Source organism: Hippopotamus amphibius, chromosome 10 (assembly GCF_030028045.1).
Source record: "Hippopotamus amphibius kiboko isolate mHipAmp2 chromosome 10, mHipAmp2.hap2, whole genome shotgun sequence".
NCBI lineage: Eukaryota > Metazoa > Chordata > Mammalia > Artiodactyla > Hippopotamidae > Hippopotamus > Hippopotamus amphibius.
The window spans coordinates 116,451,753-116,463,930 of record NC_080195.1 but is presented as its reverse complement, the minus strand read 5'-3'; the positions used below and the strand labels follow the sequence as shown (position 1 = coordinate 116,463,930).

Sequence of the window (12,178 nt, the reverse complement as noted above, 5' to 3'; positions counted from 1 at the left end):
CGCGTCTTGGTCAGACTTGCCCGAGTTCTGTGATGTTATTACCATTTCCAAAGATGCGGCGCCGGGTTTCGTTACCGCGGCGGCTCACCTCTGTTGCGTCGAACGACAGCTTCTGCTTTCTTGTCTCCTTCTTTCTATCCTGTTCTCTTTCTGACTCAGCAGCTGTGGTGCTTCCTGACATTCACTCACCATTTCCTGGCGTCCACTGCGTCTTCTTCCTCCGTGAGCTGCCGAGGGGGAACCGACACACTGTGCCCTGCGCCTGCCGAGAGCGCGGGACCTGGGGAGTCCTGAGGCTTACGGACCCCCAGGACCGCCCCGGAGTCTCCGCACGCCTGGCTCTAGGCCTCCCTCCTGCCCTTGCTGCTCTGGCCCCCACCCCTGGGCAACCACCGCTCTGCCGTCTGTCCTGTGAGGCCGCCTGCTTACAGGAGCGGAATCACGCAGGAAGCATGCCTGTGGTTTCCCGCACTCTGCACGGTTCCCCTGCGATGCAGCCGCTGCGTGGACCGTACGTCGCTGTTCACGCTGCCCTTTGCCTGAGAGGAGCCTGGAGGCACGGCCACACCCCCCACTCACCCCGTTTACAGACGGACGGCAGTTCGGGCCGCTGCCAGCTCTGGACGTGCGCGGGGAAGCTGTTGTGAGCACTCCTGAGTCCGCGCAGACAGCGCTGCGGCGTCTCTCGAGGAGCGGAGCGGCCGGGGCACACGGCCGCCGAGCTGTCCTCCGAAGCGGCTGCTGCGTCGGTCCCGGCCTGGGAGGACGCTCTCCAGCTCCCGGGGCCCCCGCCAGGCCGGGCCGGGCAGGGGTCTGGCCTTAGTCAAGGCGGTGCCCCACAGCCCCCCTGCACGACCCCGTGGTTGACGACATGGGGCGTCTTCTTGGTGCTAATTTGGCCTTTTTTGGTGACATGTCCTTTAAAATATTTTGCCCGTTTTAAACATTGTTTCCCCCCTTGTTGGGTTTAGAGGGTCTTTATATATTGTGGCTACAAGTCCTTTATCAGACATGGATTTGTAAATACTTTCTTCCAGTTGGTGACTCTACTCATTCTTTCAACAGTGTCTTTCAAAGCGGTGATGTTTACCTTGATGAGGTCCACCCTACCATTTTTCCTTTTCACGGAGAGCGCTTTTGGTATTGTGTCTAGGAAATCGCCTACCCCAGCTGCCAGGATTTCCTCCTGTTTTCTTCTGGAACTTTTACACGTTTAGGTCTATGACACATTTTCAGTTAACGTTTGTCTACGGTGCAAAACATGAAGTTCATTTTTTTGTTTTTACACAGGGATGTCCAATCGTCCTGGTGCCATTTGTTAAAAACACGGCGCTTTCTCTACTGGGTCGGCTCTGAACCTTGATCGAAGGTCAGCTGTGGCCGACAATGACCATGCAGGTCTTGAATTAAAAACACAACACCGCTTACAGCAACACCCCCAAAACGGGACACTTAGGTACAAATCTAACAAGACGCATACAAGACCTATGTGAGGAAAACCACAAAACAGACAGAGAATCAAAGAACTAAGTAGATGGGGAGAGAGTCCACGTCACGGACGGGAAGACTCAGTGTCATCAGAGGGCAGTTCTTCCCAGCCTGATGTACGGATTCGATACAAACCCAGTCAAATCCCCGGCACGGTATTTTGCGGATGTTGACAAACTGATTCTAACGCTGAAGGAGCAAAAGGCCCAGAACAGCCACTACATCACCGGAGAACGAGGCTGGAGAACTGACTGTTCGACCTCAAGACTCACGACCAAGCTCCAGGAAGCGGGATGTTGGGATTTATCAGAAAAGGGTGCTTGGTCATTCAGATGACCAAAAATAGGCTTTTCTTACATGTATTCGGTCTTCTTCTGGGGTTCCGGGCTCACAGCTCCCAAACCCTTGGAACTTCCCAAGTGATCAGAGCCATGAAGGTGTCTTATGTTAATGAGGTGAATTCTGTCACCCGCCTAAGGACGGGGGCCGGCTGTCTGTGGAGCCAACTACGTGATTATAGAGAGGGGAGCGTTCGTCGCCCCCCGGACCTCCTGGGAGGCATTCGGACACCAACGGCCTGTGACGTAAGTCAACGGGGCCCTGTAGGGGAGCCTCCATAAAACCCAAAGGGCAGGGCTGGGAGGCTGCACCCACGAGACCCGCCCCATCGCCGCAAGGTGGCCCCGAAGCACCTGCTGAGAACCTCAGTCCTTCAGGAATCTGGGGGACACGCGAGGCGGAAACGGGGGTGACGCCCAGGCGTTGCTGGAAATGGCAGGGTGCGGCCCAGGTTCTCGGGGGGGGAGGGGCGGGGGAGGGGCGGGGGAGGGAGGGGGGGCAGGGCGAGAGGCCGGTGGCGGTGTCGGGGTGGGGGGACTTACCGCGCCATCTTGTCGCTGCAGGACATGGTGAGCAGCCGCTCCCCCTGCAGCACCCCGTCCCACGTCTGGATGCTGGCGTTCGAGCGCACCGGGATGGTCCCCTCTCCAGACTCTATTTTTGTGCGCAGCTGTCCTCGCGCTTTACGATTCGGATGTCTGTCTGCTGGTTCTAAGACAGAAACGCAAGACCCTCTAGAGAGGATTCACCGCGGGAGTCGACCCCCTATTTAACGCACGGAAAAGCGCATCTAACAACACCCTTCCACGTGTGTGTGCGTGTCTGTCCTACACACACCTGAGATACGTGTGTACAGTGTAAGTACACACAACGGGACAGGAGAATGTAACACACACCAAACTCATAACGTGGCCTCCGTAGCAGCTGGAGGAAAGAGGGCCTCCGTTTTAACCAAGACGATTTATTTCTATCATTAGAAACTACGAACTGAAGCAGACAGGACAAAACGCCAACACTTGCTAATGTAGGGGGTGGATATCTGGGTGTTTGCTATATTTCTTCGTTGCATATTTAAATTTTCAAAAATAGTCTATAGGGATGCAGAAAGAAATCCACAGGAAGCACTCACACACATCCAGAGTGATTACCACCCAGTTACATGAATACGGAGTGATTTAAGTTTTCTTTTTTATGTTTTAAAAATATTTAGCAATTTTCTACATGTTGCTTTTCTATATGTTGCTTTTATAGTCAAGAAAAATAATGTAATCAAATGTTCTATGTGGAATAAATAATGCTTAAGCTTCTGGGAAGGGACGTGGATACAAATTCCTAGGAAAGAAGAGCACTGACAGAAGTGAGAGCAAAGGAAGACAGAGGACAGGGTGGTGGCCACCTGTCTGCACCTGCTTCTGAAACTCATCCACTTACGACTCACCAGAAACATGCACAGCGACGTATGTTTCCAGTTCCGAGGCACGTACTACCCAAATCTAAAAGCTGAAAACAATTTTGATCTAATACCCTCACTCTATCCTAATTTCATTCATCAAAATGTCAACTTACTGAGAAGAAAAACCTCACGTTCTTATATATTCCTATTAGGTCCACATTCAAGGTTGAAATTTTAAAGAAGAAAGGATACTAAGGTAGGTTTATCCTTTTCTCTGTCACGGCACAGTCGTGGTCTTCCTGGGAAACCACAGCTGTGGACGAGTCCGCGTCGTACCTTCCAGGACGGGCTCGTGTGGTGAGAAGATCCTAGCGTCCCCACAGGGCGAGGTGCTGATGTACAGGTGGAACTGGACGTTCTCCTTCAGCTTAAAGCCTCCCCGCTCAGACTTCTCGAAGATAGACCTTTTCTGATCATCTTTGCTACTGAAAGGAAACAAGATAAACTTTAAAGCTGACTACAATCAAAATGGACCTGGAGACTGTCATATCGAGCGAAGTTAGCCAGAAAGAGAAAAACAAATATGGTATGCTAACTCGTATATATGGAATCTAAAACAATGATACTGATGAACCCAGTGACAGGGCAAGAATAAAGATGCAGATGTAGAGAACGGACTTGAGGACACAGGGTGGGGGGCGAAGGGGAAGCTGGGACAAAGTGAGAGAGTAGCGTTGACATACACACACTACCAAATGTAAAATAGATGGCTAGTGGGAAGGTGCTGCAGAGCACGGGGAGATCAACTCGATGATGGGTGATGACCTAGAGGGCTGGGATAGGGAGAGTGGGAGGGAGTCGCAGGAAGGAGGGGATATGGGGATATATGTATAAGTACAGCTGATTCACTTTGTTGTACAGTGGAAACTGGCACAACCATGTAAAGCAATTATATTCCAATAAAGAGCTTTAAAAAAAATCTAGTCTGTCGTGGCTTTCAAAGGCCAGTGTTTCGACAGGGTAAGGGAAGCCTGCACAGGGGTGTTTATTTTATACCTCAGTGATAATCAGCACTGTTCCCGTCTGCTCCCCAACGGGACCGACCATCAATACGCGAGTAACCTCTCCTCCTCATTCACGCCCCCAGAAGAGAAAGGCAGCGTGTCGGACGCGGGCTGTGGCGAGAAGCCGTCAGAGCCAGGGCCGGCGGTCCTGGGCGCAGGGACCGGGACAGCACTGCCCGCCCCCCCGCACTCACTCCCGCGGAAAGCAAACGCTCGGGTCTGGAGGCAGACGGGGCAGCTCCGACGGCACGCGGGGCACGGACGTGCGCGCAGGCGTTACAACCCAGCCAACTCTCCTCCGCAGCGCGAGCCGCAGGGGAGACAGACCCAAGCGCTCTGTTTCCCCGAAAGTTACCGTGCTGAGGATCCCTCAAGGATTACAGAGTGGTGGAAAGTTCTGCAATACATTCTGATGAGAGAAAACCTTTTTTTAAAAAAAAAAGGCTTCCTTTACTTATTTACTTGCTAAACTTACTTTAAGTAAAGCTCAAGTTGTGTGTAAAGAAACCTAAGCAGGGATCTCCGCGATATGATTTCCGCGTGGCAGTCGTTGAGCGCGAGGCCGCGGTCGCTCATGTACTCGCCGTTGATGCACTTGGTCCCCGTAGAGACACTGATCACCTTGGCATCCTTCACGTCTGTGCCTGCAAAACGGCAGAGGCGGCCTTCCTCGCATCCCTGGCCACGCCCAGGCTGCACCGCGTTCCCGGGGCCCGAGGGGGAGGCGTCAGCTGGCGCTCACACCCCACCCGAGGCTCACGGGCCCCGAGGCCTTGCTCGGCAACATTCCGGGAAGTTAGCCCTTGGAACGTTACTTCCTCTGGAACGACTAGTCTTTCCTTGAACTTCCCGCACTGCACTGTGTGGAGGCAGACAGGCCGGCCTGGTAATGAACCCTGGATTCAACATCGAAGCGCTGCAGAGGCCGGGAGCCGTGCCTGACACTCACCCCTGCCCGGGGGTCACACGGGGAGCTGCCTAGGAGTCCGCGTCACCATTTACCTGCACGGGCAACGTCGGGGCCACTGCTCAGACACACAGGTGTCAACACACCACACACTACAGGGTGAGGAGCGCTGTGCGCCCAGCGGCAGGCCCTGCACGCGACCGCCCGGGCTCGGCCGGCTGGGCTGAGCGGAGGGCCCTCCCGGTCACCCCAGGGACGCCACACTGGCTGAGGCCAGGGCCTCCTGTTCCCAGGAGGGACCCACAGAGACACGGCTAGGGGGCCTCCCTCCCGGGATGTGGGAAGGGGACTCGGGGAGGGTTTCTCCACTGCTGGGAACTTAGAGGTAAGTCTCATAGGGTTTCCTCTGCTACCCCAAAGCGTTCTTTCCCCACAGAGTCTCTACTCCTGCTAGAGCTTCCTCTCTCCCCCGTAAACGCCACACAGAAACTTATCTGATAGCATTCACGTTAACTGATAAATCAGATATGTCCCACTTTCAAGTACACCGAGAATTAACAGGCGTCCTGCAATTTTCCAGAGCTGGTCAAGACCATTCACGTAAGATTACAGGAGTCAAATATTAATACAGGACACTCCTCCAAACAAAAGACTTAGGTTAAAAAGATGAACCTGTAGGGAAAAAATATAAGTGCAGTTCCTCTATTTGCACGTGGTAGATATTTTGAAGGAGAACAAAAAAGTGACCTCCTGCTGCTGTCACAGCGATCTCTCTAGACTGAATGCACTGCACCTTCATTAAGCATGAAAACAGGCAGGTGGACGCACCGCCTGCGTGGTTACCTGTTGTCATGACGATTCCAGCGAGAACTTTCCTGCGTGCGTGGGGGGAGGCGAAGTTGTCCGTCAGGTCCCCAAACTTATCCAGAACCAGGCGGGCCACGGCGTCCGCTAAGACCTGAGGACCAAGCAGGGGGTCAGGGCCGCCTTCGGGGCCACGTTCTGGGGCCTCTCCTCTGGAGGCACACGGGGAAGTCTGGCAGATGAGTGTGATTGTGTGTGTGTGTGTGTGTGTGTCCACATGCGTGCATTTTTTCCTCCCAGACAGTCCTTGGACACAGGCGCCCGAGGGCCCTGCGAGGGGCTCTGCAGACAGGACAGTCCAGAGCAGTGGCCTGGGAGCCGACACCCCGGCAGTGAGGCCTCCTCCCGGCAGCCCTGCCCCCAGGGGAGAGCCCAGGCCCGGAGCACCCGCCCGGTCACCCGCCCCCACCCTCTGCGGCCCAGAGCCAGGGCTCTGAGTCCTGCGGCCACAGTTCCTGAGCGGCAGGGCTTCTGGAGGAAGGGAGGCCACAGGAGGTGCCGCCCGTCAGCTCAGGGCCCCGCGGGGGACACGCGGGGGGCGAAAGGGGCTCTGAAAGGTAGATCCCACTGCAGAGTCCCCAGGCTCACAGCACCCCTCCCCCTACAAAGGCGCCTGGGCCACGTGGGTCTCAGTTATTTCGACACCGAAAACGAATAGCTGTGGCCCAGTCCCTCAGAAACCAGCACCACGGAGCCCGAGGGCTTCGTCACTTAGACGAGTGACAGCAGAACGCCGCAGAGGCTACTCTCACGGGGAAAGCGTATGTGACTCTGGAGGACGTCTGGTGGTGCACGTCCAGGTCAGGGAGCCACTGGGCTGAAGGGAGCACTTCTCAGAGGCACACACGTCTGTGAGGCTGTGGACACGGCCCTGCTTTCAGAGCCTACGGTTCATGTCGGACAGAACGGACCCACGGTGTCTTGGGGAGCGATGCCGGATGGGAGGTGTGTGAGGAGCCACGTGGGCCCCACGTCCCACCAGCTCACACATGTCTTGAATCCCCAGCTGGGCCCTCAGTAACATACTCCCAAAGGAACAGAAAAGCCATGCGTCCTAAGTGATGGCTTGTCTGGGAAGAGTATCGCCATCAGGACATTTTCACCTGTCACTGCACCAGCAACGAGCCCCAGAAGACAGAGCTCAAGCCCAAGGCGTGGAGCGCGGACAGAAGAGCAGGGACAGGGTCTGGGACCCCACTCTGCACCCTTGGGCAGGGGCGTCGTGGCCAGAGGTGTGATGGCAGGGCAGGCAGCGAGACCGCGGACGGAAAGGCAGGGTGTGTAATCTCATGACAGCAACGACCATTTCAGTCGGCAGAGGAGACCCGCAGCGGGGGTGGGGGGAGTGAGAGAAAACACGGGGGCCCTCCACACGCGGCGAGGCAGGGCTGCAAACCCTCTGAGAAAAGCAGAGGAGCCTGTGCAGGTCAGGGCTGCTCGGATGGAGGCGGGCACCTGTGCTGACACAGCTCCCGCCCGGGGCCGTCCTCCTACCCCCCGAAGAGACGGGGCGGAAGCGACTCTCCCTCTAGGTCTGGGGCAGGTATTACAACAAAGGTGACGTGCTCTCAGAGTCAGCGTGAGCCTGGGCTCCGCGGGATGCTTGGTCAGGCCACGTCCCTCAAACTCACTGACCAAGTGCCCCACACTCGCCACGAGGGCAACGCCATCTGATTCTAAACCCTCTGATGCCACGTGACCACGTGGAGGCAGAAAGTCCTAAGAGCAAGGACGGCCAGCCCCCATCCTTCGAGGGCTGCTCCTGGACGACAGCAGGACGTCCCCCCCCAGGCCGCCTGGAAATCCCTGGTGGACACACTGTAAGGACTGGCTCTCCTGAGGAAGCCCGTGGGTCCTCTGAGGAGGACACGGCTACACCCTGAGGGGCTGGGAACCACCCTGGGGTCCTGTGAGCGGGGGCTGGGTGGGGAGAGACAGCTCCACTTCCCCAGACCTGGAGGCCAGCTGGGCAGGGCGGAGACAGCCCTCCGGCCTGCACCTGCCCGGGGACTGGACTCCAACAGGCCGCTCCCGAGCAAGGCTCCCCGGGCCCTTGGGCAGGAGCTGTGGCCACTGCTGCCCTCTGGCATCGCAGCCAGGACAGGGGCAGGCAGCCAGTGCACACACACACGCACACGCACGCACACACACACGTGTGCACGTACTCACACGCAGACCTCCGCCCCGCCCCTGCGGTGTCACCCGTGCAGAACCAAGCACGGGGAGTCACGGCGTCCGATGGGTCCAGGCTCCTGACACGATGGCTGGTGCCGCGGGCAGACAGGGCCGTCGCGGCTCAGGCTGAAATGCTGCATCAAATAGCAAACCTGATAATAACAACAGCCTTGGGAACTAGGGCCACCGACGTGTAAAATAAAAATGGACTAAGTGTTCTTACGAACAATATTAACAAGCAGTTAATAGAGGAAGCAGTTACTTGGCTCATAAAAAAAATCAGTAAAATACTTTGAATATGTTACTTTATATGATGCTGTATTTGGTTGCTTTAAGCAAAGTAAATAAATTTCCTTCTTTTCCAACTGAGAACTCCTGGTCCTCTCGGGGGACAACTGCACAGGGGTCACACAAGGCAAGACAGAAGCCGACTTTCCTGAGGGGATGTGGGCTGTCCTGTCAATCTGGAGTCCTTCATATTTTCTCCTCAGATCAGTGTGTATTTTATCTTCAAACTGAATGATATTTTGACAGAAAGGAATAGAGAAGAGGGTCAGACTTTCTCCCTGGAAGAAACATTTTTACAATAGACCGGAATAATTTTGGCCCTCCAGGAAGAGACGCCGTAAGTCACCAGAGTTCTGGGCCGTTGAGATGACAACTAACCATCATTTTCTCCTCCCCTCTCCTCGGAGCCCACCCTGACGTGTCTCCCCCTTCACCCCGATGCTCCAAGGCTGAGAGGGAGCCCGCCTGTGGCTGAGCAGGGGAGCTGCAGGGACCCCGCCGGGAACTCCAGGTGCCGAGACCCCCGGGGCACCCGGCGGGCTCTGGAGCGCTGGCGGAGGCCCCGACGCCCCGGCCCTCCTGACCCAGGCTCACCGCTGCCGCGGCCCAGCCTCGGCCTAGATGCGCTCTGCGAGGCCTTGGCACCTTGACCCAGACTTGGGTTTCGGCCGCTGACTGGCCGGCCCCACCTGTCCTGCACCCGACGTTCCAGGTGAGACAGGGAGGGAGGACACCACCGAGCGGGGCCAGGTGCCTGGGCGCCAGCCCCACCCCTCCCCCGTCTCCTCCGCGACAGGCCGCAGGGGGGTGCGGTCACTACGGGGGCGGGCACACGGCGCCGACCACACTGCACCTGACGCCTCGGCCGCGCTCCCCAGCGACCACGGGCCCAGCGCGGTCACGGGAAGGCGGCAGCCAGCAAACGGACCGGGACCGTTCCGGGCCGAGGACAAAGTGACGCGAAGACCCAGGGACCCCGGCCAAAGCACACAAGCCACGGCCACGCCGGGGCGGCTTCCCTCACCTGTGGCAGGTGCAACTGAAGGCCCTCGCTGGGGACAGGCTGGCGGGACGGGGTCTGGTCCAAGTGCAAGTTAAAGACGGTCGCCAGGGCAGACTGCGCGGCCCGCGCCTTCGCCAGCTTTTTGTTCCTTCCTGAGCCTTCAAAGAACTGGCCGTCCACGACCACGGACATGACAAAGTTCTTGGCGTGGCTCTCCCCGCTCTCCGAGAGGAAGTCGTACTTCAGTCCCGGGCGCAGCTCGTTCAAGATCATCACGGGGTTCTTCCCGCTCGGCGGTGGGAAGGGCGGGGGCACGGGGAGGGGTGGCTGGGCCAGGCTGGCGGGCACCGGGGACGCGGCCAGGCTGAGGTCCCCGCTGGAGCTGAAGGAGTCGTCGCCATTGGAGCCCAGGTAGAAGGGCACGTCCGACCTGTCCGGGGTCTCGAAGCCATTGAAGAGCGCGTCGGGGAAGTCGGCCTGGTCGGAGGTGAAGTCCGCGTTGGCCGACAGGCTCCGGCCCATGGCCAGGTGGGCCTCGGAGGCGTTGGGGAACTGCACGAACGAGCGCAAGGCCTTCTCGGCCGCGTGCAGCTTGGCCTTCTTCTTGGTGGGGCCAGAGCCCTCGAAGACCTGCCCGTTGACCTCGACAGACATGAGGAAGAGGGGCGCGTGCACCGGCCCCGTCTGTGACAGCAGCGTGTACTGCAGGCCGGGCTTGATCTCATTGAGCTGCATCAGCGCGTTCTTGGGCAGCGCGGGCCCCGGCGCCCTCCTCCGCTTCTTCAGGCGGAACCTGGCGTGGCCGTTGCTGCCCTCGTCCAGGGCCCGCTTCCTGCCGGCGCCCCCGCCGCCCCCGTTGGAGAGTGGGGCGCCCTCGCCGGGCCCCGGGGCGCTGCCGTCCTTGGGGGGTGCGCCGTCCAGGCTGCAGTTTTCCTTAGCGTCTGTGCTGCTCGAACCTGCGGTGCCCAGAAAGAGTAACTTACAACGCCTTCGTTGCAGGATCTTGTAAATGCAAAATTTATAGATTCCTTTATCTCTCTTTGTAACTGGTTAAGTGATGTGTGCGTATACATTTTATTCCTGGCTGCATACGTGTGGGGCTGCGCGTCTGACCGCAGCACCGTCCGCCTAAACTGGGGTGACTGGAGTCATCTGATGTCCCGCTGACTAACAACTACCCTGTTCTGATTTACTATCACCAGCTGCTCTCGCATTAAAAGGTGAATTTTTAAATCATCTTTTCCTACCAGAGTATTCTGAAGCACCTAGAAGAATTTCATTCAAGTTTATCAAAATGTGGGATGATAAATGAATCCAGAAAGACCTTACATTAATAAATCTAATATCAGCATCGACAGATACACTTTATTTTAGCATCTTCCTCTTTTTCAGTGGCATTTACTCTCATACTCTCCTCACAGTGGGCTTTCAACTGCAGCCTTTCCCAGAAAAGAAAACATTATTTAAAACGTGCATTCACAAGCTACTTAGTTTTTCTGGTTTAAAATATTCAGTCATTATGTGCAGTTATTCAGCTGGTGCATGGGTCTTAGCGAGCTGCTTATGTGAAGTATTCCGGCCTTTTAGAAATTACTTGGAAGGACACGGCTTCGCTTCTGCTATTCACTTAACACCTTCTCGTTACGTGTGGGGACGGCTCGGCCTCTGAATCCTTAATGCTCCCCACGGTGGAAAGAAACACGCAGGCGAGATACGAAGCCGGCACTTAGCCTTTTTCAGAAAAGCGAGTATTTGATGGGTTTACAGAATAATATGGTTATCCTACCTTTTAAAGGCAGTTTATTTTTAAAATTAACGAAGGTAATTTTAGAACTCTAAAAGTTCATGGCAAAATAAACATGCTTTTAATTTCAAAAAGGGGAAAACAAAGCATCCGCTTTATGTGTATCCAGCTTTTTTAAAACCAGAAAAAGAAGCGACTCCTCGTTTTCCTGCTTCGCTTGCCCAGGCCGCGGGCCGCGGGCGGCGCAGGGGTGATGACCGCCGGGCTTTGCGAGCCTGCTGACGTGAGTGTATTTAAAGACCTACCACTAGCTGTTGAGAATCCACACAGGTCTTTTCCGCGGCGGAGATATTTCTCACGACAAGGGCCCCGATAGGGTGGCCCCCCGCCTGTCCCCACTACGTAACGTGAAAGTGGATCCTTACTGCGCTAAGGAAACTGAGAAAACCTGTGAGAACGCTCATCCGCTCTAGCCCTGGGGGGGCTTCACGTGACAGCAAGCCTGGCTCACCTGCGGCCAGCGCCCACCGCTCACGCGCAGACTCCCAGGGCTGTCCTCACTCAGCTGAGGTGCGAGAAGAGCCCTGGCTGAAACCCCACCCTTGGCAGGACCGACTCCACGCTGCGGCAGAGGCTAGGGGCCGGGCACGCGTGCTCTACAGACGTCGTGCCCCCCAAACCCTCCTGACACACACACCACTTCTCCCAGCTGACAAAGCTGACGGAATGGACACTAAATTTTCATTTATAACATCCTCCAGCAAAAGCTCAATAGGTTACTCCTTTCGGTGCTCAAAGGAAACAGAAGGTTACAAAGGGCAGAGCAGGGCAGGATTCAGGCGAGCAGGGCACGAGAACACCACACAGCACGTGTGCTCACGTCCTCGTGCTGCTGCTAAACAGAACCATCCAG

The 12,178-nt window shown here is 56.5% G+C and overlaps 1 protein-coding gene across 8 annotated transcripts in view; it reads right to left on the bottom strand.

The window, feature by feature from the left end:
• Positions 1-12,178, bottom strand: part of ADARB1 (adenosine deaminase RNA specific B1) — a 109,795-nt gene that overhangs the window by 24,477 nt on the left and 73,140 nt on the right. For 7 of the 8 annotated variants that reach the window (XR_009047664.1, XM_057696366.1, XM_057696370.1 and 4 more), the window contains 5 exons: positions 9,543-10,477; positions 6,035-6,149; positions 4,760-4,928; positions 3,557-3,705; positions 2,370-2,538 (listed from right to left, as the gene is read on the bottom strand). Coding sequence is in view for 7 of the 8 variants with exons in the window: in XM_057696366.1 (XP_057552349.1) it covers positions 2,370-2,538; positions 3,557-3,705; positions 4,760-4,928; positions 6,035-6,149; positions 9,543-10,477 (1,537 nt within the window). In the remaining variant the exon portion in view is untranslated. The remainder of the gene's footprint in view (positions 1-2,369; positions 2,539-3,556; positions 3,706-4,759; positions 4,929-6,034; positions 6,150-9,542; positions 10,478-12,178) is intronic. The other variant, XM_057696371.1, reaches the window with a different exon arrangement.